The sequence below is a fragment of the Lampetra fluviatilis genome, chromosome 56, assembly GCF_964198595.1.
Source record: "Lampetra fluviatilis chromosome 56, kcLamFluv1.1, whole genome shotgun sequence".
Taxonomy (NCBI): Eukaryota; Metazoa; Chordata; class Hyperoartia; order Petromyzontiformes; family Petromyzontidae; genus Lampetra; species Lampetra fluviatilis.
In genome coordinates this window covers 9,230,414-9,254,606 of record NC_136330.1, presented here as the reverse complement: position 1 = coordinate 9,254,606, position 24,193 = coordinate 9,230,414, and the positions used below count along the sequence as shown (strand labels likewise).

Sequence of the window (24,193 nt, the reverse complement as noted above, 5' to 3'; positions counted from 1 at the left end):
CCCACAACCTCGCCACCCACTCGCCACTCTCCCACCACTGACCCACCAGCTCCTCTCCCCCTGTGTAGGTGTCTCGCCAGCCCAGGCAGCGCCGCACCGTCGTGCCGTCCGTTCCGCCCGAAGCAGCGCAGGAGGCGCGCAGCCTCCTCGTCACCGAGGTGGGCACGGCAGCGGCGGCGATGGCAATCGGTGCCTTTGCATGTGTTAAGCTCTATGTGTGTGTGGGTCTGTGTGTACCTGCGTGTACGTACGTATGTATGTTGAACGTCTTTCGCATCATACATAGCCAACTGTACTTACTCGCGAGGGTTGTGCGTGTTTGTATGTCTGATAGTGCATAAAGTCGTACACAACAAGCTGGAATGTGCTGGACTACCGCTACCAGCAGTACACGGGGGACTACCGGCAGCTACGCCAGTGAGTACACATACACACTTACACACACGTACACACACACACACGTACACACACACACACATATACACACACAAGTACACACAAAATAAATACAAATATCCCCCGTATAGCCTTAACAGACTGTTGGACCAAGTGCTGTTAGCGAGCATCTGTGAAGGCCGGCACGGTACACGAGGGGGTGGGTGGCCAGCACCACACCCGACTGCTTTTGTCTGCTCAATAACAACGTTTACACACCACACCAGGTACTCATTTCAGGCTGAATCGACCTAGAGGAGGCCCAGAACTGGTTCAGATAATCGTCACTGGTGGTGGCCGTGAGTGGGAATCGAACTTGGGTCGCCGGGTTCGTAGCGTAGTGCGCTAACCGCTACACTACCACCCCTCATACACAACAACAACAACAACCGCCATTCGCCACTAAGTGGCGGTGACGTCACCACGACGCTTGTGCCAGGCCATGTGCACCTTGAGGCCACGTGAAGTGTCGAACGCCCGCTGGCAGGAGGTCACGGGGCAGACCCAGCAGGTGCCACGGGTCAACTGACCGAGATGACCGAGATGACTGGCTGATGCACCACCTGTGCCCCCTACTGTGCCAACTTGCTGTGCTTTAGCCACCCGGCGCTCCGCTCGTTGTTGTGAGCGTTGCTCCTCCGCCCTCCGTTGTTGCTGGAGGGCGACTGCCTCCAACTGCCCAGTAGCGTTCTTCACGAGCCTCCTCCACTGAGGCCGATCTTGACACCGCTGGTACCAGTCATCGGCAAGTCCACTCAGCTCCACATCCTCCTGTACCACATCACTCCATCTCTTCTCCAGCCCGTGCCGCGCCCGTTTAGCCCCCTCGATCCGGCCGAACAAAAGCTGACACGTACACACATGGACACACGTGTGTAGTCAGTCATCATTTAGCATGGTGGATGCGGTCATGACAAGTGGCATGCTAGGTGACAAAACTCGAGAAGCGAAAACAATTTCCCCATAAGGAATAATCTAATAACGGTAAAGTTTGGCAAGCTTGGAAAGCTTGGCAAGATACGGTGTCCAACGCACACGCGCTGAGATGGCGGGACAAAGGAACCGAGATGAGAGTACGCCACCGCGTACTGTATCATTCTGCTCACCCCATCATTCCTTGTATATCATTCTGTGTACTGTATCATTCCGTGTTACTGTATCATTCTGCATACTATATAATTCCGCATTACTTTATCATTTCGCGTCACTGTATCATTACGCGTACTGTATCATTCCCAGTAACATCTTTCATGAGGCGCCTACACAGAGGCCGATCTTAACACCGCTGGTACCAATCATTGGCAAGTCCACTCGGCTCCTTAACCTTCCGTACCACATCAGTCCATCTAATTTACATCCCGTGCCGCGCCCATTTAGCCCCCTCTGCTTGGGCATGTGGTGGCTGGGTATGTGGGCTACGTACCCCAGCCAACACAGCATTGCCTGCCAGAGGAGCTCACTGATGGGACTGTGTCGAAATCTGGTTAAACCCAGGATGGATCGTAGGCAGGCCAGTCTGCATGTTGCAAACCGTCCCAGATGTTTCTTCAGAGCGATCCACATTTCACAAGCGTAGAAAAGGGAGGGCATAACTGTGGCCGAGAAGACATGAAGCTTTGTATGGAGCAACAGACCAGGTAGATTTCAGACAGCGTTACGCAACCAATAAAAAGATAATGCCACTCGACTGTTTCGGAGTGAGACCTCTGCTGTCAAACCGTAGCTGGTCATAAGCACACTGCCCAGATATGTGTAATGCGAGCGTAAATGGGCAGGCCGGATGTAACGATCCGAGAGGGAGGAGTCAGGGTCACGTGGGAAAGGGATGAGTCAGGGTCACGTGGGAGAGAGGTTATAGGAAGGAGACCGGAAGACATCTGGAGCAGGTCGAGGGAGTGAAGAGGGAGACCACGTTGGGTGGCCGCCGTGCCCTCAGCCGCGAGGCTGATAGGGCTCGCCAGACGGCGCCAGCCAGCGGGGTGCGGAGAGAGCGGAGTGCGCGGGGCGCACAGGGCGTGCGAGGTTGCACGGGGCTAGCAGAGTGGCTAGCGGGACCGTGCGGGTTGCACGGGGCTAGCGGAGGGCTAGCAGAGGGTGCGACGTTGCACAGGCAGCAGGGTAGCTGCAGGGCTAGCGGAGGGCTAGCAGAGGGTGCAAGGTTGCACAGGCAGCAGAGTAGCTGCAGGGCTAGCGGAGGGCTAGCAGAGGGTGCGAGGTTGCACAGGCAGCAGGGTAGCTGCAGGGCTAGCGGAGGGCTAGCAGAGGGTGCGAGGTTGCACAGGCAGCAGGGTAGCTGCAGGGCTAGCGGAGGGCTAGCAGAGGGCGCGAGGTTGCACAGGCAGCAGGGTAGCTGCAGGGCTAGCGGAGGGCTAGCAGAGGGCGCGAGGTTGCACAGGCAGCAGGGTAGCTGCAGGGCTAGCGGAGGGCTAGCAGAGGGCGCGAGGTTGCACAGGCAGCAGGGTAGCTGCAGGGCTAGCGGAGGGCTAGCAGAGGGCGCGAGGTTGCACAGGCAGCAGAGTAGCTGCAGGGCTAGCGGAGGGCTAGCAGAGGGCGCGAGGTTGCACAGGCAGCAGGGTAGCTGCAGGGCTAGCGGAGGGCTAGCAGAGGGCGCGAGGTTGCACAGGCAGCAGGGTAGCTGCAGGGCTAGCGGAGGGCTAGCAGAGGGTGCGAGGTTGCACAGGCAGCAGGGTAGCTGCAGGGCTAGCGGAGGGCTAGCAGAGGGCGCGAGGTTGCACAGGCAGCAGGGTAGCTGCAGAGTGCGCGGGGCGCAAGGAGAGACGACGCTGGACCGAGGAGGAGGCCAGCGGGGCGAGGAGGAGAAGAACATCAATAAAGGACCAACGGAGACCAACATCGTGTGAAGGAGTCCTTTATTACATATGTAAACTTCTTCAGTCTCTCCACAACTGCCCCATCACTCATAGGGAGTGGAGGACGTGGAGTGTTGGATAACACAAAATACCCAGGCACACATAAACGATAAATGCAAAGATCCCCCATATAACTTTTAACGGACCGTTTGGGCAAGTGCTGTTGGCGAGCACATACACATATACGTGTACAAAGACAAAGACGTCCACGTACATAGACATACATTTGTTTCACTATCGCATCATCGCCGATGTCTTCATCTCCGTCATCACCATTGTTATGGTCATCATCATCCTCTTTATCATCATCGCACCTCTCATCATCATCATTGCATGTTTCATCATCATCATCACACCTATCATCATCATCGCACCTCTCATCATCATCATTGCATGTCTCATCATCATCATCGCTCCTCTCATCATCATCACACCTCTCATCATCATCACACCTCTCATCATCATCATCCTCTTTATCATCATCGCACCTCTCATCATCATCATTGCATGTCTCATCATCATCATCGCTCCTCTCATCATCATCGCACCTCTCATCATCATCATTGCATGTCTCATCATCATCACACCTCTCATCATCATCACACCTCTCATCATCATCACACCTCTCATCATCATCATCCCCGTCCTCCCCATCGTCGCGCCCCTCTGCGTGTTGTGCGCCGTGGCAGGAATGCGGCGTGGCTGGAGAAGCTGCCCACCCACACGTTCGACATCGACGAGGACGTGGACAAGGACGAGGTGAGGGGCAGCCGAGGGCAGTGAAGGGGGGCAGAGACGAGGGTTGCATTGCAGTAGCCGACAGAGACCGGCGCACGTCTGCACTTGACCGTTGCACTTGACCCCTGTATGTATGTGTCCCTATGTTGAACTTCTTTTGCACCGTACGTAGCCAACCGTGGCAATCGGAGGTGCAGTGTTGAGTCTATGGGCAGTATGTACGTATGTTTAACACGTAGGCTTTCACGACCAATATCATCCATAATAGAAGGGCTTGCATAATGCACATGCATAATGTACGTTGACTCCGTAATCCCCCCCCCCCCACTTTGCGGAAGAGCGCAGAAGTGTGGTCACCACATCTATGCCTCTATATAAGGAACGAAACAGGTGTACTTCTCCACAAATCTGGTTGTCGCCTGATGAAGCTAGTTGTAATTACTGGTGAAACGTCGTACTCAGATTGTAAATGTTGTGGCTTGGCTCTCCAACACACCGGTGTGCTGTACTAGTACACTACACTATACACTACACTATACACTAGTGCTGTACTAGTGACGAATTGGCATGTTCTGTTCACGTGACAACCCTTACTAGTTGGCTGTGTCAGGTGGTGTCGGGTTTTAACGACACATTTATATATTTATGCATCTAACCTAAAAAATCTCTATTATGGAGTATGTACGTATGTTGAACTTCTTTTGCACTGTACGTAGCCACCGTGCTAATCGGAGGTGCAGTGTTAAAAAGTGCATCACAGCTCCCAGTGGCTTCCTGATATTGGAAGGAAGAGCGTTCCAGACGGCCGCAGAAACTCATCTACAAGCGCCGGGCAATGAAGGGTGACCAGCGTCTTGTTCGATGGACAGCCCGCACGCGACCTCTGCCCTAGCCTCCTGAACGTGGCAGGTCCCGGCCGTCGATCCTTGCGCTCGAACACCTTCCCTCGTTTTTGACCTGCACCCCCTCCGCCCTGAGCTTTCTGACTCCCGTGACCCCCCCCCCCCGCAGGACACGGCGTCGCTGGCGTCACTCAAGGGAGGCATCATGAAGCAGGGCTGGCTCTACAAGGGCAACGTCAACAGCGTCAGCATGCGGGTGAGTGGCCCTCGTGCCCACGCGGGGCGACCGTGGCGGTGCGCCAGGCACCGTGGGTTCCCGACTCTCGTTCACGCAGCCGCCGAGCACCCGGGATAGCGGAGCAGCCAGAGCGGCGAGGTGGCCTGCAGCGTGCTGGGTGAATGGGTCAGAGTGGATGAGTGATGATGTGAGCGAGTGTGCAGCGGTGGTGGTTGAACACGGTGGTGGTCGTGGCGGTGGTTGAGACGTCGCAGTCGTCAACACGCCTGGTGGAGTCTGTGAGTGGGGGTTAAAGCAGCTGTAGCCACGAAGACGGTGCCCTGGTGGGTGCCGGCGGTGCCCCGGGGTCGACGTTACGACCGGAGGAACCTTGGCTCCGTGCCGCTGGCCGGGAGGTGAACCCTTACCCTGGCCGGTTAGCGCGGCTGAGTTGAGTGGGAGGATGGCGGAGGTTGCGCGGAGGGCGAGGGTCGCCGTTTGTTTTTTGTTTTGATTTTTCCGCCGCCGGAGCGGAACCACTGGCGTCCCGCGTCCCGCCGAGATGGGGAGGAGGAGGCCATTGTGAGCCGGGTCCCCGCGGGAGTGGCGACACTTCCTGTGGCTCGGCCAGGAGAACGCGCACACACGGCGCTTCCGCTGGAAAACACGGGGAGGGGAACATGAGACACGGAGAGAGGAATGGAGCGGAACATGGGGAGGGGAACAGAGGGGCACTGATGGGAACACGAGACAGGGGGAGAGGAACAGATGGGGAGTCTATGGGTCTCTGTGAGAGTCTATGGGTTTCTGTGAGAGTCTGTGTCTCTGTGTGAGTCTATGGGTCTCTGTGTGAGTCTATGGGTCTCTGTGTGAGTCTATGGGTATCTGTGTGAGTCTATGGGTCTCTGTGTGAGTCTATTGGTCTCTGCGTGAATCTATTGGTCTTTGTGTGAGTTTATGGGTCTCTGTGAGAGTTTATGGGTCTCTGCGTGAGTCTATGGGTCTCTGTGTGAGTCTATGTGTCTTTGCGTGAATCTATTGGTCTTTGTGTGAGTTTATGAGTCTATGTGAGAGTCTATGGGTCTCTGTGAGAGTCTATGGGTCTCTGTGTGAGTCTATGGGTCTCTGTGAGAGTCTATGGGTCTCTGTGTGAGTCTGTGTCTCTGTGTGAGTCTATGGGTCTTTGTGTGAGTCTATGGGTCTCTGTGAGAGTCTATGGGTCTCTGTGAGAGTCTATGGGTCTCTGTGTGAGTCTATGGGTCTCTGTGTGAGTCTATGGGTCGCACGGCGTGACCATGATCTCCCCGTGCCCTCTCCTTTGTTGCGTCCTGACTCCTCCACAGTCCTTCAAGCGCCGCTACTTCTCGCTCACTCAGCTGCCCGACGGATCGTTCATTCTCAACTTCTACAAGGACGAGAAGCTCAGCAAGGAGCCCAAGGGCTCCATCTTCCTGGACTCCTGCGTCGGGGTCGTGCAGGTCCCGCTACGCCACACTCACTCACACGCACACACAGAGAGACGAAGATCCCCCGTTAGTGTTAGCAGCACTGTCAAGTGCTGTTGGCAAGTCGCACCGATGAAGGCTAGCACGGTTCACGACACACAGAATGCAGACATGTGTGTCACACTGACATACTGACATAGACACTGACACAAAGACCCTCGTTACATGTCACGCACTAACACACTGACACACAGAACCCCGTGACACGTGTTAAACACGCTGACACACAAAGACAAACATCTCCCATATAGCCTTAACAGACTGTAGTGGCAAGTGCTGTCAGCATCTTATGAAGGCCGGCACGGTACACGAGCGGGTGGGGGAGGTAGACCCGACGCCTGGCCGCCTTTGTCTCCCCAGTGCTTATGTTGTATATGTACGCTTCGCCCCAGGTACTCATTTTAAGTCGACATAGGGGAGCCCCAGGACCGGTTCATATATTCGCCGTCACTGGCGTTGACCGTGAGCGGAGCCGAACTCGGATTGCCAGGTTCGCAGCGGCGCAGCGCGCGCCATACCCCCGAGTTCGATTCCCGCTCGTGGCCAACACGGATCTTTGCCACGCGGTGACAAAGGCGCGGTTTGCCGGCCAACCCCGCACACCGCCCTGTCCGGTCTTCGCCGCCGGCACTCAGCTGCTACGCCACTCTTCGCCCACCGACGTAGACGGCTCCGCGGGGGCGACTCTGTGTCCGCGCGCGCGAGCAGACCCCCAAGGTGCGGCGCTTTGCGTTTGAGCTGAAGATGCAGCACCACCGCGCCGGCTATGTGCTCGCCGCCGAGAGTGACGCCGACTGCGACGAGTGGAGCGCCGCCATCACCCGCGTCCTCGCCCTCGCCGGCACCGTCGCCGGCGTCGGCGCCGCCGCGGGGGAGCGCAGGAACGGAGACGGCGGCGGGGAGCACGGTGAGAGGAGGGGCCGAGGGGGCCGAGGGGGCCGAGGGGGCATGGGTTGGTGGGGGACGAGCGGAGCGGGCGCTGATTCTCCACCCCCCCCCCCCCCCGTCTCTCCGCCACAGACGAGGACGCGTTGAAGCCGGAGAGTCTCACGGAGAGTCTGGAGAGCAGCATGCACCCTGAGCTCATCAAGGTGACGTAGAGAGACACGGGGGGGACGCAGACACGTGTGTGCGTATGTATGTGTGTCTGTGTGTGCAGCTACCGGTCATCTCAGCCAACCCATTGTATCTATCCCGTGACCTCCTGCCAGCGAGACTTCGACACTTCACGTGGCCTCAAAGTGTACCTGGGCTGGCACAGGTTCCGTGGTGTTGTCACCGTCACTTAGTGGTGAATGGCGGATATTGTTATTGGTTATTGGTGTCTGTGTGGGGGAGTGGTAGTGTAGCAGTGGAAACCAGCAATCCGAGTTCGATTCGCACTCACGGCCAACACCGGTGACGATTGTCTGAACCAGTCCTAGGCCTCCCCGAGGTCGACTCAGCCTCAAATGAGTGCCTGTTGTGGTATGTAAACATTGCCACTGGGGAAACAAAGACGGCCGGGTGTGGTGCTGGCCACCCACCCCCTCGTGTGCCGTATCGGCCTTCATAGGTGCTACTAATTGCCAACAGCACTTTCTCCAACAGTCTGTTAAGGCTATACGGGGGATCTTTGTCTCTGTGGATCAGTATGCCAGGGAGACGGACCACATGAACAAGACTCTGCGCAGCGAGGCTCGGCACAAACTCTTCAGCCTGGACCCCGACATGCAGGTGAGCACACACACACGTACACAACAACAACCGCCATTCGCCACTAAGTGGCGGTGACGTCACCATGATGCTTGTGCAGTGGCATCGGTAGATACGTTAACGCGGCCTGTGTGAGGCGAGACACGCCGTGCCGCTTACGTCGCTCACGCCGCCAACCGGTGCAGGAGGAGCGCAGTACCGGGCCTGGCAAGGGCCGGCAGAGATCGTCTGAGGAGGATGGAGAGCACTGCGCTCTGCGTGCAGTGCCAGCCTCTGCAGGGTAGGGGGCCCCTCTAAAAAGCCCGAGAAGGGAACCGGTTAGGGGGGCTGTCGACGAGGAGAAGCCGGAAAGCTACCCTAGGGAGATACTTCCCTAGGGTAGCTGACATCGGGGCAGCTAGACCCTTCGTGTGTATTCGGGAAAGTTGTAATAAACGTGTTGCCTCCACGCCGTCTCTGAGTGTCTCTGAGCTGGACACTACTGGCTGTGTGCACCTTGAGGCCACTTGAAGTGTCGAATGTCCGCTGGCAGGAGGTCACGGAACAGACCCAGGTGCCACGGGTCGACTGACTGAGATGACTGGCCGATGCACCACCTGTGCCGATTTGCTGTGTTTTAGCCGCCCGGCGCTACGCTCGTTGTTATGAGTGACGCTCCTGTCAATTAGCAGCGTCCTTCACGAGCATCCGCCACAGAGACCAATCTTGACAACGCTGGTACCAGTCATCGGCAAGTCCACTCAGCTCCACATCCTCTTGTACCACATCACTCCATCTCCTCTGTAGCCTGTGCCGTGCCCGGTTTAGCTGAACAAAAGCTGTTTCGGCATGCAGTGGCTCGGCATTCTGGCTACATTACCCAGCAAATGCAGCCTTGCCTGCTGGAGGAACTCACCGATGGGATTTTGTCCAGACCCTTCAAGGATTTATGAGCTCCTCACACAATTCAGCCTGGTTAAACCCAGGATGGATCATAGGCAGGCCAGCCTAAATGTTTCTAACCAGTGAAGATGTTCCATTAGGGGGTGCACGTTTCGCAAGCGTAGAGAAGGGAGTGCATGACCTTAGCCGAAGCTTCATGTAGAGCGACAGAGCAGGGAGCTTCCACACAGCATTACGCAGTCGATGAAAAGATAATGCCACTCGACTGATTTGGCGTGAGACCTCTGCTGTCAAACCGGAGCTTGTCATGAGCACACTGCCCAGGTATGGAAAACTTTCCACTCTCTCCTCAACTGCCCCATCACTAACTGGGAGTTGTGGGGGGTGGAATGTCTTATGGTATAAAATACCCAAGTAGGTGCTTAGTTTTGGTGGGGCCATCTCTAAGTGGCATGCCCAGATTCAGCAGCACCACCTCCAGCTCCTCCTCTGAGTAAGCAGCAATCACCAGATCATCGGCATACATAACGTGGATGATCAATAGGGAGCCATCGCTTGACCGCACCCAGGCATCGATCAGCCCCCCATTGCATCTGTACCAGATGTAAATTCCTGCCGTACAGCCATCGAAGGCTTCACGAACTATGTGGACGAAATAAATGTTAAATAATGTGGGAGCCAGAGGACACCCATGTCGCACCCCAAGGTGAACAGGGAATGGCTCTGACTCCTGGCCACGTAGTTTTACCCGGGCCTGCTCACCATCTTGTAGGTCCTTAATGAATGTGCGTAGAGAGTCAGGGACTCCGAAAGCACGAAGAACAACCCAGAGCCCAGGCCTACTTGATGGTATCATAGGCCTTGACCAGGTCAATAAAGCAGAGATGTAGGTCCTGTTAGAATTCCCTACACCTCTGCTGTTTGCAGATGGAAAGAAAATTATGGCATCTGTGCTTAACCTCCCTTTCCTGAAACCACATTGCTGCTCCACAAGCCTCTCCTCAACATGCCTGTCAAGGCGATGTTGAATAATCCTTGCCAGGACTTTTCCCGGCCTCACACTGAGGAGGGAGATGCCTTTATAGTTATTACAGTCTGTGTGGTCCCCACCAGGGCATCCTTCCAATCCTGCGGAACTCATCTAGTGGTTCAGACTGTTATTATGGTGACATGTTGGGCAGTCTGCGCACAAACGCTACCTTCCCTCTGTATTTCGCTTGGGGGATCATCTCTGCCTGGTGCTTTTCCTGGTCTCAGACTCTGGATCACCTTTTGTACTTCCTCAACAGATGGCACCTCAGCCAGCCACTCACAGGGGGTGACTACTTCTTCCAATATTGAGGCACTGCACCCTCAGCAGGGTCATCCCCACTTTTGCCCCATGATTTTTTCCAGGCTGAGCGATTTCCCCTCCCCAAAAACCTCACAGAAATACTTCGCAAATCTACAAACCTGTTTCTGGGGGTCGGAGATCGGATCACCTTAATGATGGTGATAGGTGTCGTGCTGCAAGTTATTTTTTTGATGGAGTTAAAAGGTGATTTCTCGCGGGCTACTGAGGCAGACTCCATCTCCACACACTCGCACACATACACACACACTCACATACTGACACGCACACATGCAAAAACAAAAGCCGCCATTCGCCACCAAGTGGCGGCGATGTCACCATAGCGCTTGTGCCAGGCCAGATGCACTCTGAGGCCACATGAAGTCAACATCGGTGACGATCATCTGAACCGGTCCTTCACAAGGCAGCCTCGTCCTTACGCGAGTAGCCGTCACGGTACGCAAACAGCAGCAGCAGCAGGGGGAGCCAACGGTGGCCGGGCGTGCTGGGATTGCGTGGCCTTCAAGGGAAACCTTTGCCTGTGTGTCGGGGCGCAGCGCTGCGCCGGCGGTGCGGCGGAGACACCGCCGCGTCTTCCGCACGACGCCGAGGCGCTCTCCCACCGCATCCTCGTCTCCTGCCACGCGCTTCGCTTCGCCCTGCAGGCGCCCGCCAGCGACGACGACGACGGTGGCGACGGCGACTCCACCGGCGCCGGCATCACCAACGTGAGCTCACGTCGTCGCCACCATCGTTGTCACCGCCACTGTCGTCGTGTCGTCATCGTCGGCAATAGGAGAATAATTGGCATCAACATCACTGTCACAATCATCATTGATACGCATGTGTGTGTCTTTGTTTGTACATGTGTTGATGTGTGTACGTGTGTGTGTCAATGTCCCTCTCGTGTAGCGGTTAACATGCTGTGCGATGAACCCGGCGACGCGAGTGCGATTTCCCGCTCGCGGCTATTAACACCAGTGATGAGTATCTGAACCGGTCCTGGGCCTCCCCTAGGTCGACTCATTCTCAAATGAGTACCTGGTGCGGTGTGTAAACATCGCCACGAGGGAAACAAAAACAGCCGGGCGTGGAGCTGGCCACCCACCCTTTCGTGTGCCGTACTGGCCTTCGTAGGTGCAACTCGCCAAGAGCACTTGCCTCAAGAGTCTGTTAAAGGCTACACGGGGGATATTTGTCTTTGTGTACATGTTGTCGTGGTGACGGTCTCACTACGTCCCCATGTCTCCCCGCGTCTCTCAGGTCGAGCCGTTCTTCGTGTCTCTGGCGTTGTTTGATGCGCGCGCCTCCCGCAAGATCTCCTCCGACTTCCACGTGGACCTGAACCAGGCGTGGATGCGGCGCGTGCTGCTGGTGGGGGCCGGCGGGGTGGGAGGCGAGGGGGAGGGGGCGCCTGGGGGGGGGGCACCGTGGGGGGGCGACGGCGGCTTGGGGCAGCCGCGTCTCGTGGGCGTCTCGGCGGACAACCTGCGCTACCCGACGCAGGTGTGGCACGCGGTGACGGCGCGGTGACGACACTGGGGGACATGGGGGAACAGCACAGGGACAAGGGGGACGGCACAGGGACACGGAGACGTGGGTGTGTGTTTACGCATGTGTGTACGTGTGTGCATATGTGCGTATGTGTGTGCGTGCGTGTGTACGTGTGTCTGGACGTGTGTGTGTTCGTGTGTGTGTGCGCGTGTGTGTGTTCGTATGTGTGTGCACGTGTGTGTGTATGTTTGTGTGTGTGTGTTCGTATGTGTGTGCACGTGTGTGGTTGTGCGTGTGTTATGTACGTTTGTGTGCGTGCGTGCCAGGCCGTGTTCTCCGTAGCGGAGCCACACTGCGACGTGTTCCTGGTGGCACGCGTGGACAAGGTGCTGCAGGGCGGCGTGGCGCAGTGCGCCGAGCCCTACATCAAGAACCACGACTCCGGCAAGGTGAGGCCCCGGTTGGTGAGGAGCGGTGAGCACCGGGTGGTGAGGAGCGGTGGCCAGGGGGTGGCGAGGAGGTGCGAATCAGGTGGCGGTGGTGGTGATGAAAGAGTGGTGATGACATGCAGGTGGTACAAAGGTGGTGATGAGTTGATGAGGTGTTGACGAATTGGTGAAGAGTCGGTGGTGAATAGGCAGTGATGAGATGACGGTGTTGGGGTTGCGGTGCTGCGTGTGCAGATAGCGCAGAAGGTGCAGAAGCAGATGAGGCAGGTGTGCGTGAAGCTCGCTCCCTACCACATGCCCTTCGCCTGGGCCGCACGGTGAGACAACCACCACAACGCAACAACCACCACAATGCCACCACCACGACCACCGCAATGCAACCACTACCACAACCACTACCACAACCACTACAATGCAACAACCACCACAAGCACTACAACGTAACAACCGTGGACACCAGATCAACGCAAACACAACCAGAACAAACGACCAGAACGTAAACATGACCACAAACCAGTGTGTGGTCGTGTGGGTAGTGATGGTGTTGATTGTTGTGGTCGTGGTGGTCATGGTGGTGGTTGTGGTGGTGTTGGTAGGTCCGTTTTCCGTGAGGGCCCGTGCGTTGTGATGGTGGTGGTTGTGGTATTGATTGTTGTGGTGATTGTGGTGGCAGTGGTAGTCCCGTGTTCCGTAGTGGTGGTAGTTGTGGTAGTTGTAATAGTGATTGTTGTGGTGGTGGTAGGCCCGTGTTCCGTGAGGGCCCGTGCGTAGTTGACAGAGACTCGCGCTTCTCTGCGCTCTTCCGGCAAGACGGCGCCAAGTTGTCTGACGAGGACCTGCTCAAGACTCTCTTGGAGTTCCGCAAGTATGGCCCCATCACCGTCATCCTCACCATCCTCACCATCATCATAATCATCACCATCGCCGCCATCATCGCCATCGTCATCGCCGCCACCATTGTCACCATCGTTAGCATCGCCGCCAGCAGCATCACCATCATTATCATCATCATCAGCACTGTCTATGGGGATCGTTGTCCTTGTTCAGGCCAGAGAGGATGGCGAAACTTCAGGTCATCCCGGGGTCACTGGACGTCACCGTGGAAGTGGTTCCTGCTGAACTTCCCAGTGAGCCATTGCACTCTTACAAGCACTTACTCTCTCATTAACTCACTCACTCACACTCTCACATGCACTCACTCTCACTAATGCACTCACTCACGTATTCACTAACCCACGCACTCACTGACCGCGCACTCAGTGACCCGCACACTTAGGGACCCGCGCACTCACTGACCCATGCACTCACTGATTCATGCATACGTACGGTGCGAAAAAAGTTCAACACACATATAAACAGCACTTTCCCCAACAGCCTCTGGAGGCTACTCGGGGTACCTTTGTCTTTGTTGCATGTGTGTGTGCAGACTGCGTGACCTCTTCCTACGTCCCGGTCCACCCCTTCCACTTGACCCCTGAGGGGACGGGGGGCGAGGGGGTCGCGGGGGCCGCCGCGGCGGTGGTGGAGGTGGAGGAGTTTGTGCCGGAGGAGGCGCGCCTGGCGCAGCCGTTCACCGTCTACCGGAACCACCTCTACGTGTACCCTCACGCCCTCAAGTACGACGGGCAGCGCAGCTTTCCCAAGGTACCAGCCTCGCACGGTATCGCACATCGTCGTCATCGTCGTCATCGCACGTCGTCGCCGTCGTCACATCATCATATGTCACGATCGTTATCATCATCACCGTCGTCGTTGTCTTAATCGTCACCATCGTCATCATCACCATCGTTATGTGCGTATCGATTACAGCGATCATCCCATGTGTGCTTCCAGGAATGTTTACCATTGTGATCACAGTGGAATTGTATTCATATTCTTAGGTTTTTTCAGTAAAGTCACGTCGGTAAAAACATTAAAAAGTAAAATAAAATAAAAATCACGACGTTTCGGAGGCAACACAAGCTTCCGTCTTCAGGTGGTACCGTCACAGCCACGACAGCTGTATCAAGTAAATGAGAGATTGTAGGAGCTACCACTCCGTTTATATAATGGTTGGAGAAGGTGGTGGGGCAAGGGCCGCATACTTTTTATTAATATGGTAAGGTGAGGCTTAAGACTAAGAATAGACTGCATAACAAAGGCTGAGCCATTGTTATGGTGAGGTGCTGTTTGTGACTCAACCTGTAACAGGGAGACCACCACTAAACATGGTAAAACTGTGATGGTTGTCTGTCAAATAAGATTGCCAAATAAGTGTAGTTAAATCTTTTTTGCATGGTTAATCACATCTTTCCAATGATTACTCAGTTTGTAACCGTCATCACGGTTGAAATTATATCTGTGTTTGTATATTTGTATGGCTTCGTGTAAAAACCTTTGATGGTAGCCAGGAGGTTTGCAGAGAACCTTGGTCTCGGAAAATACAATTTCATGAGAGCCCATCGAGTTGTAGCAATGATCGGCAACGGCCGAAGAATCAGTTCTGCCGTATTTCAGATCTGACTTCTACTCGCGAACACGATCAGAGACATGACGTTTCGTTTCTCCAATGTAGCAATCACCACAAATGCAACTCAATTTGTAGACTCCAGGATACTGTAAGTCAGGAACGACATCCTTCACAGATGGAATCAAATCACGGATTTTATGCACTGTACTGAATCGGACTTGGATCTTATGTTTGTTTAGAATTTTGGAGATCTTTTTGGTCACGCCTGCTATGTATGGCAACGTGATAGTTTTGGTCGGAGTTTTATGTGGCTGTTTCTGTATGGTGGGAGAAACAGCTTGGCGGATTATGCGGTCAGAGTATCCGTTCATCCTGAGGGCCCGATGTACATGTCTTAATTCACCAGCCAGGTGGTGTTGGTCAGAAATGCCATGGGCTCTGTGGTATAGCGTTTTGATGAGAGAATTCTTTTGAGATGGGTGGTGGTGGGAATCCGGTTTCAAGTAGGAATCTGTGTGGGTGGCTTTCCTGTAGACAGAATGTCCCAAGGATCCGTCAGGCCTCCTCTCAAACAGAATATCCAAGAATGGTAGTTTACCGTCTTTCTCCACTTCCATGGTGAATCTGATGGATGGGTGTCTGGAATTGATGTGGTCCAAGAAGCGGTTCAATGCTGGGAGGCCATGTGGCCAGATGACGAAAGTGTCGTCCACATACCTCTTCCACAAGGAAGGACGCAGGGTGGATGTCTGGATGGCGTCTGATTCAAACTTTTCCATGAACATGTTGGCTATAACTGGTGACAAGGGGGAGCCCATAGGGGTACCCTCATTCTGTTTGTAGAAGGTGCCATTCCAGGTAAAATAAGTGTTGGTGAGGCAATGCCTAACCAGCGCAGGTACATCAGAATTAAATCCATGTTGGACCAAGTCCTCAATTATTGTTAGGGTGTCCGGTACTGGGACTTTGGTGAACAAAGATACTACATCAAAGCTGACGAGGATGTCATCAGGAGATAGTACCATGTCCTTAACCATAGAGACTAATTGGGTTGAGTTGAGTACTGTTAACAATTGATAGTGGAATGTATTATAAATGTAAACTTCGTATTAATATGATGGAATTAAGTTGTGGTAACGACATTAAATATATTAATGTATGCGGGGTATATGGAGGTGCGGGCTATCTGATTTTTTTGTTACACAAAACGCAATTTTTGCGGGGTATATGCGTATGCGGGCTATACGCGGGAAAATACGATACCTGTTGCGGTTTGTAAACATCGCCACTGGGGAATCAAAGGCGGCCGGCGTGGTGCTTAGCACCCACCCTCTTGTGTGCCATGCCGGCCTTCGTAGGTGCTACTCGCTAACAGCACTTGTCCCAACAGACTGGTAAATCTATATGGGGGATCTTTGTCTTTGTTCCGGTAGGCCAGGAACCTGGCTGTCTGCACCGAGTTCCGGGACTCGGACGCGGAATCTGCTCAGCCTCTCCCGGTGTGTCCCACGGGGGGTGGGGTTTGGGGGGGGGGCTGTGGGGTGAAGGGGGCCACGGGGGGTGGGGTTTGGGGGGGGGGCTGTGGGGTGAAGGGGGCCACGGGGGGTGGGGTTTGGGGGGGGGGCTGTGGGGTGAAGGGGGCCACGGGGGGTGGGGTTTGGGGGGGGGGCTGGGGGGTGAAGGGGGCCACGGGGGGTGGGGTTTGCGGGGGGCTGTGGAGTGAAGGGGGCCACGGTGGGTGGGTTTGGGGGGGGGGGGGGCTGGGGGGTGAAGGGGGCCATGGTGGGGGGGGTTTGTGGTTCTTTACCGTTGGATTCCTTCCTCCGAATGGCTCACCAGCATCTCGCGTGGCTTTATTGTGAGATGGTCGATCGTGAAGCGCCACGCACGGCGCTTCCCCCCGCACTGTGAGTGAGGGAGAGAGTGAGAGGGAGTGAGGGAGAGAGTAAATGAAAAGGGAGAGAGTGTGAGGGAAAGAGTGAGTGTGAAGGAGAGTGAGAGGGAGAGTGTGAGCGAGAGAGTGAGCGAGAGTGAGCGAGGGGGGGGCGGTACATAAAGGAAATAATTAAATTAAAACGAAATGATGAACAAAGCAGAGTGCCGACGACACCGAGCATCTTCTTGCTTCCTCTGATCGTAAAAAAAAGAGAGTGAGAGTGAGAGAGTGAGAGGGAGAGAGTGAGGGAGAGTGAGAGAGTGAGAGGGAGACAGTGCGTGTGAGGGAGTGAGTGAGGGAGAGAGTGAGAGAGAGGGAGAGTGTTAAGACAGTCAGACCAGTGACAACAATTTTCCCGAGCTCTGTGGTCCTATACTGGGATGTTTATCCAACCCAGTGAATGAGTGAGCGGATCGCACCACGTCCAAGCAAATCTGAGTAATCGGAGAAAACCCACACGGTGCAGTGGAGAGGGGGTAAACGCTCGATCCCCGTAGTACAGCGGGGGACTCCGGAAGGGGCTCGGGGGGTTGTCGAAGGGGGGGGGTGAGGGGGCCTAGGGCCCCCGTGACGGTGGCTCCGCGTGTCCCCCCCCCCCACCCGTGCGTGCAGTGCGTCTACGGCAAGCCGGGCGGCCCCCCGTTCGTGACGCGCGCCGTCGCCGCCGTGCTGCACCACCAGCACAGCCCCGAGTTCTACGACGAGGTGAGTGCTCGACGGCGACGACGACGCAGAGCAGCAAGTTGGCACAGTCGGGGGCACAGGTGGTGCATCGGCGAGTCGTCTCAGTCATCTCAGTCCTCTCAGTCGTCTCAATCATCTCAGTCGTCTCAGTCGTCTCAGTTATCTCAGTCGTCTCAGTCGTCTCAGTCATCTCAGTCGTCTCAGTCGTCTCAGTCGTCTCAGTCGTCTCAGTCGTCTCAGTCGTCTCAGTCGTCTCAATCGTCTCAGTCGTCTCAGTCGTCTCAGTCATCTCAGTCGTCTCAGTCGTCTCAGTCGTCTCAGTCGTCTCAGTCGTCTCAATCATCTCAGTCGTCTCAGTCGTCTCAGTCGTCTCAGTCGTCTCAATCATCTCAGTCGTCTCAGTCGTCTCAGTCGTCTCAATCATCTCAGTCGTCTCAGTCGTCTCCGTCGTCTCAATCATCTCAGTCGTCTCAGTCGTCTCAGTCATCTCAGTCGTCTCAGTCGTCTCCGTCGTCTCAATCATCTCAGTCGTCTCAGTCGTCTCAGTCATCTCAGTCGTCTCAGTCGTCTCAGTCATCTCAGTCGTCTCAGTCGTCTCAGTCGTCTCAGTCATCTCAGTCGTCTCAGTCGTCTCAGTCGTCTCAATCATCTCAGTCGTCTCAGTCGTCTCAGTCATCTCAGTCGTCTCAGTCGTCTCAGTCATCTCAGTCGTCTCAGTTGTCTCAGTCGTCTCAGTCGTCTCAGTCGTCTCAATCATCTCAGTCGTCTCAGTCGTCTCAGTCGTCTCAGTCGTCTCAATCGTCTCAGTCGTCTCAGTCGTCTCAGTCGTCTCAATCATCTCAGTCGTCTCAGTCGTCTCCGTCGTCTCAATCATCTCAGTCGTCTCAGTCGTCTCAGTCGTCTCAGTCATCTCAGTCGTCTCAGTCGTCTCCGTCGTCTCAATCATCTCAGTCGTCTCCGTCGTCTCAATCATCTCAGTCGTCTCCGTCGTCTCAATCATCTCAGTCGTCTCAGTCGTCTCAGTCATCTCAGTCGTCTCAGTCGTCTCCGTCGTCTCAATCATCTCAGTCGTCTCAGTCGTCTCAGTCATCTCAGTCGTCTCAGTCGTCTCAGTCGTCTCAGTCGTCTCAGTCATCTCAGTCATCTCAATCGTCTCAGTCGTCTCAGTCGTCTCAATCATCTCAATCATTTCAGTCGTCTCAGTCATCTCAGTCAGTCGACCATGGCACCTGCTGGGTCTGTCCCATGACCTCCTGTCAGCGAGCCTTCGACACTTCACGTGACCTTAACGTGCACATAGCCTGGCACAAGCGTCGTGGTGACGTCACCGCCACTTAGTGGCGAATGGCGGTTGTTGTGCGTATCCCGTGTGTGTGCATGTGTGTGTGGAGCGGTAGTGTAGCAGTTAACACGCTGCACTACGAACCCGGCCATCCGAGTTCCATTCCCTCTCGTGGCCGACACCGGTGACGATTATCTGAACTGATCCTGGGCCTTCCCTAGGTCGACTTAGCTTCAAATGAGTAGCACCTGGTGCGGTGTGTAAAAGCATCGCCACTGGGGAGACAAAGGCGGTTGAAAGTGGTGTAGGCACCCACTCCCTCGTGACATGCTGTCCTTCGTAGGTGTTCCCAAACAGCACTTGCCCCAACAGTCTGTTCAAGAGTATACGGGGGATCTTCGTCTTTGTCTTCGTTTGTGCAGGTGAAGATCCGTCTGCCCACGCAGCTGCACTCGGGTCACCACCTCCTTTTCTCCTTCTTCCACATCAGCTGTGAAGTGAGCGGGAAGGCGGCCACAAAGAAGAGGGAGGCGGTGGAGACGCAGGGTGGGACGCTCGCACGGACACTCCGGCCTTCCCCCCTGTTCCCGTGTCCTCGCTCCCGTCTGATCCCACATCCCCGTGTCCTCGCTCCCTCGCTCCTTCCCCTCCCTACGTCCTAGGGACCCCACGTCCCCACGTCCCCACGTCCCTGTGTCCTCACTCCCCCGTGTCCCCGTGTCTTCGCTTCCCACGTCCCCACGTCCCCACGTCCCCGTGTCCCCGTGTCCCCGTGTCCCCACGTCCCCACGTCCCCACGTCCCCACGTCCCCACGTCCCCACGTCTCTGTGTCCTCACTCCTCACTCCCCCGTGTCCCCGTGTCTTCGCTTCCCACGTCCCCGTGTCCCCACGTCCTCACTCCCCCCTGTCCCCGTGTCTTCGCTCCCCACGTCCCCATGTCCCCATGTCCCCACGTCCCCACGTCCCCACGTCCCCACGTCCCCGTGTCCTCACTCCTCCCTGTCCCCGTGTCTTCTCTCCCCACGTCCCCGTGTCCCCGTGTCCCCACGTCCCCACGTCCCCATGTCCCCACGTCCCCGTGTCCTCACTCTCTGCATCCCCACGTCCCCGTGTCCCCTCCCCGTGTCCCCATGTCCCCATGTCTCGTGTCCGTTGTGGGTAATGTGTCCCCGTGGTGTCCCCGTGGTGACCCGCCCCCCCCCCCCCCCGTGCGGTGTGCAGTGGGCTACGCGTGGCTGCCCTTGCTGCGCGATGGCCGCGTGGTGTCAGGGGAGGTCCAGCTCAGCGCTTCCGCGTCGCTCCCCGCTGGATACCTGGCCTCTAACGACACTGCCGGGGCCACCAAAGTACGCGACAAAATCTAAAGCCAACGAATCCCCCTGCGTAGCTTTCACACACCGTCGGGGCAAGTGCTGTTTAGCGAGCGCCTGTGATGGGGTGGCACAAGGGCGTGGTGGTGGCCACACTCGTGCCTGCCCATATTTGTCTCCCCTGGTCTCTAGGGGAGGCCCAGGGTCTGTTTGGATACTTGTTGCCGATGTTGAACCGTAAGTGGGAATGGAAGTCTCCGGGATCGTAGCGCGACACGCAAACCGCTAGACCCACCGCTCCCTGCACAGGTACACAAAAAGACAAAATATAAATGTGTTTTTAATCCTGCCACCAACCCAACACGGCTAATTAGTAAGGCTTGTCACGTAAACAAATATGCCAATTCATTACCAGTGTAGTGGGTTCAACTGAGTCACACTCCTAGACTTGGAGGCAGCGCATTTATTTAGTTCCAGCACATCGGGGTGACTTCCCCTGACAAGACAACAACCTAGGGTGGTGACCACCGGGCTAACGACACAGGTTACTGAGTAACTATTAACGATGGGACCAGCAACATACTGCCAGGGTCCACGTGCTGCAAGACTTGTAGAAACTAGACCGTAGACGAAGGGTTTCTTCCCCGGGATGGACAACCACGATCCCTCTCTGGACTCGGCTTAGATTCTCTCCGGCATGGCCGGCTCCGCTTTTGGCCACGCCCCCCTTCCAGAACTGTCGGGAAGAACCTGGGTTCTACCCACGTGGTCCTCCTAGCCCCCTCTTCGGGGCCCCCCTGTCATTCAATCCGGTCACGTGTCCTCCCGGGTCAGCCAGAGTGCCATAGCCTCACACGACCTTCCCCTTAGGTCGGCTCACACACACACAGTGTGCCTTCTAGGGCACACCAGTGTGTGGGAGTGTAAACCCACAACATTTACAATTGTAACGAATTGGCATGTTTGTTTACTTGACAAACATTACTATTTAGCTGTGTCGGGTGTGTACACAGTGTACACATCTGTGTGTGCATACACCTGTGTATGTGCTTGGGGCCGGTGTTCGTACATACTGTTGTAACTGTGCATGCCGTGCTCTGCTGTGATTGGCTGATTCAGCATGTGGGCCCGGATATTCGCTGGGTGGACGGAGGCAAGCAGGTGTTCCGTGTAGCCACTCACCTTGTCTCCACCATCTACACGCAGGTGAGCAACCACCTGTCAGCATCCCACCTCACCTCGCCTCACCCACCTGGCCTCACCTCACCCACCTCACCTCACCCACCTCACCCTCCTCGCCTCACCCACCTCACCTCACCCTCCTCACCTTACTCACCTCACCTCACCCACCTTACCTCACCCACCTCACCTCACCCACTTCACCTCACCCACCTCGCCTCACCCACCTCACCTCACCCTCCTCACCTCACCCACCTCACCTCACCCACCTCACCTCACCCACCTCACCTCACCCACCTCACCTCACCCACATCACCTCACCCACCTCGCCTCACCCACCTCACCTCACCCTCCTCACCTCACCCACCTCACCTCACCCTCCTCACCTCACCCACTTCGCCTCACCCACCTCGCCTCACCCACCTCACCCACCTCACCTCACCCACCTCACCTCACCCTCCTCACCTCACCCTCCTCACCTCACCCACCTCGCCTCACCCACCTCACCTCACCCACCTCGCTTCACCCACCTCACCTCACCCACCTCGCCTCACCCACCTCACCTCACCCACATCACCTCACCCACCTCGCCTCACCCACCTCACCTCACCCTCCTCACCTCACCCACCTCACCTCACCCTCCTCACCTCACCCACTTCGCCTCACCCACCTCGCCTCACCCACCTCACCTCACCCACCTCACCTCACCCACCTCACCTCACCCTCCTCACCTCACCCTCCTCACCTCACCCACCTCACCTCACCCTCCTCACCTCACCCACCTCACCTCACCCACCTCGCCTCACCCACCTCACCTCACCCACATCACCTCACCCACCTCGCCTCACTCACCTCACCTCACCCTCCTCACCTCACCCACCTCACCTCACCCTCCTCACCTCACCCACCTCACCTCACCCACTTCGCCTCACCCACCTCACCTCACCCACCTCACCTCACCCACCTCACCTCACCCTCCTCACCTCACCCTCCTCACCTCACCCTCCTCACCTCACCCACCTCGCCTCACCCACCTCACCTCACCCTCCTCACCTCACCCTCCTCGCCTCACCCACCTCACCTCACCCACCTCGCCTCACCCACCTCACCTCACCCACCTCGCCTCACCCACCTCGCTTCACCCACCTCACCTCACCCACCTCACCTCACCCACCTCACCCACCTCGCCTCACCCACCTCGCCTCACCCTCCTCACCTCATCCACCTCACCTCACCCTCCTCACCCACCTCGCCTCACCCACCTCACCTCACCCACTTTGCCTCACCCTCCTCACCTCACCCACCTCACCTCACCCACCTCACCCACCTCGCCTCACCCTCCTCACCACACCCACCTCGCCTCACCCACCTCACCTCACCCACCTCACCTCACCCACCTCACCTCACCCACCTCACCTCACCCACCTCACCTCACCCACCTCACCTCACCCACCTCACCTCACCCACCTCACCTCACCCACTTCGCCTCACCCACCTCGCCTCACCCACCTCGCCTCACCCACCTCACCTCACCCACCTCACCTCACCCACCTCACCTCACCCTCCTCACCTCACCCACCTCACCTCACCCACCTCACCTCACCCTCCTCACCTCACCCTCCTCACCTCACCCACCTCACCTCACCCTCCTCACCTCACCCACCTCACCTCACCCACCTCGCCTCACCCACCTCACCTCACCCACCTCACCTCACCCTCCTCACCTCACCCACCTCACCTCACCCACCTCGCTTCACCCACCTCACCTCACCCTCTTTGCCTCACCCTCCTCACCTCACCCACCTCACCTCACCCACCTCACCTCACCCACTTCGCCTCACCCACCTCGCCTCACCCACCTCACCCACCTCACCTCACCCACCTCACCTCACCCTCCTCACCTCACCCTCCTCACCTCACCCACCTCGCCTCACCCACCTCACCTCACCCACCTCGCTTCACCCACCTCACCTCACCCACCTCGCCTCACCCACCTCACCTCACCCACATCACCTCACCCACCTCGCCTCACCCACCTCACCTCACCCTCCTCACCTCACCCACCTCACCTCACCCTCCTCACCTCACCCACTTCGCCTCACCCACCTCGCCTCACCCACCTCACCTCACCCACCTCACCTCACCCACCTCACCTCACCCTCCTCACCTCACCCTCCTCACCTCACCCACCTCACCTCACCCTCCTCACCTCACCCACCTCACCTCACCCACCTCGCCTCACCCACCTCACCTCACCCACATCACCTCACCCACCTCGCCTCACTCACCTCACCTCACCCTCCTCACCTCACCCACCTCACCTCACCCTCCTCACCTCACCCACCTCACCTCACCCACTTCGCCTCACCCACCTCACCTCACCCACCTCACCTCACCCACCTCACCTCACCCTCCTCACCTCACCCTCCTCACCTCACCCTCCTCACCTCACCCACCTCGCCTCACCCACCTCACCTCACCCTCCTCACCTCACCCTCCTCGCCTCACCCACCTCACCTCACCCACCTCGCCTCACCCACCTCACCTCACCCACCTCGCCTCACCCACCTCGCTTCACCCACCTCACCTCACCCACCTCACCTCACCCACCTCACCCACCTCGCCTCACCCACCTCGCCTCACCCTCCTCACCTCATCCACCTCACCTCACCCTCCTCACCCACCTCGCCTCACCCACCTCACCTCACCCACTTTGCCTCACCCTCCTCACCTCACCCACCTCACCTCACCCACCTCACCCACCTCGCCTCACCCTCCTCACCACACCCACCTCGCCTCACCCACCTCACCTCACCCACCTCACCTCACCCACCTCACCTCACCCACCTCACCTCACCCACCTCACCTCACCCACCTCACCTCACCCACCTCAC

General features: G+C 56.8%; 1 protein-coding gene across 7 annotated transcripts in view; it reads left to right on the top strand.

Moving 5' to 3' along the window:
• DOCK9 (dedicator of cytokinesis 9) overlaps positions 1-24,193 on the top strand; it is a 123,754-nt gene that overhangs the window by 31,750 nt on the left and 67,811 nt on the right. For all 7 annotated transcript variants that reach the window (XM_078880257.1, XM_078880253.1, XM_078880252.1 and 4 more), the window contains 20 exons: positions 69-158; positions 335-417; positions 3,995-4,064; positions 5,055-5,141; positions 6,446-6,580; positions 7,316-7,514; positions 7,628-7,698; positions 8,240-8,323; positions 11,072-11,242; positions 11,778-12,020; positions 12,335-12,457; positions 12,692-12,774; positions 13,200-13,322; positions 13,505-13,584; positions 13,884-14,101; positions 16,340-16,405; positions 17,455-17,547; positions 19,231-19,354; positions 20,032-20,156; positions 21,240-21,326. In XM_078880257.1, the coding sequence (XP_078736383.1) occupies positions 69-158; positions 335-417; positions 3,995-4,064; positions 5,055-5,141; positions 6,446-6,580; positions 7,316-7,514; positions 7,628-7,698; positions 8,240-8,323; positions 11,072-11,242; positions 11,778-12,020; positions 12,335-12,457; positions 12,692-12,774; positions 13,200-13,322; positions 13,505-13,584; positions 13,884-14,101; positions 16,340-16,405; positions 17,455-17,547; positions 19,231-19,354; positions 20,032-20,156; positions 21,240-21,326 (2,355 nt within the window). The remainder of the gene's footprint in view (positions 1-68; positions 159-334; positions 418-3,994; positions 4,065-5,054; positions 5,142-6,445; positions 6,581-7,315; positions 7,515-7,627; positions 7,699-8,239; positions 8,324-11,071; positions 11,243-11,777; positions 12,021-12,334; positions 12,458-12,691; positions 12,775-13,199; positions 13,323-13,504; positions 13,585-13,883; positions 14,102-16,339; positions 16,406-17,454; positions 17,548-19,230; positions 19,355-20,031; positions 20,157-21,239; positions 21,327-24,193) is intronic.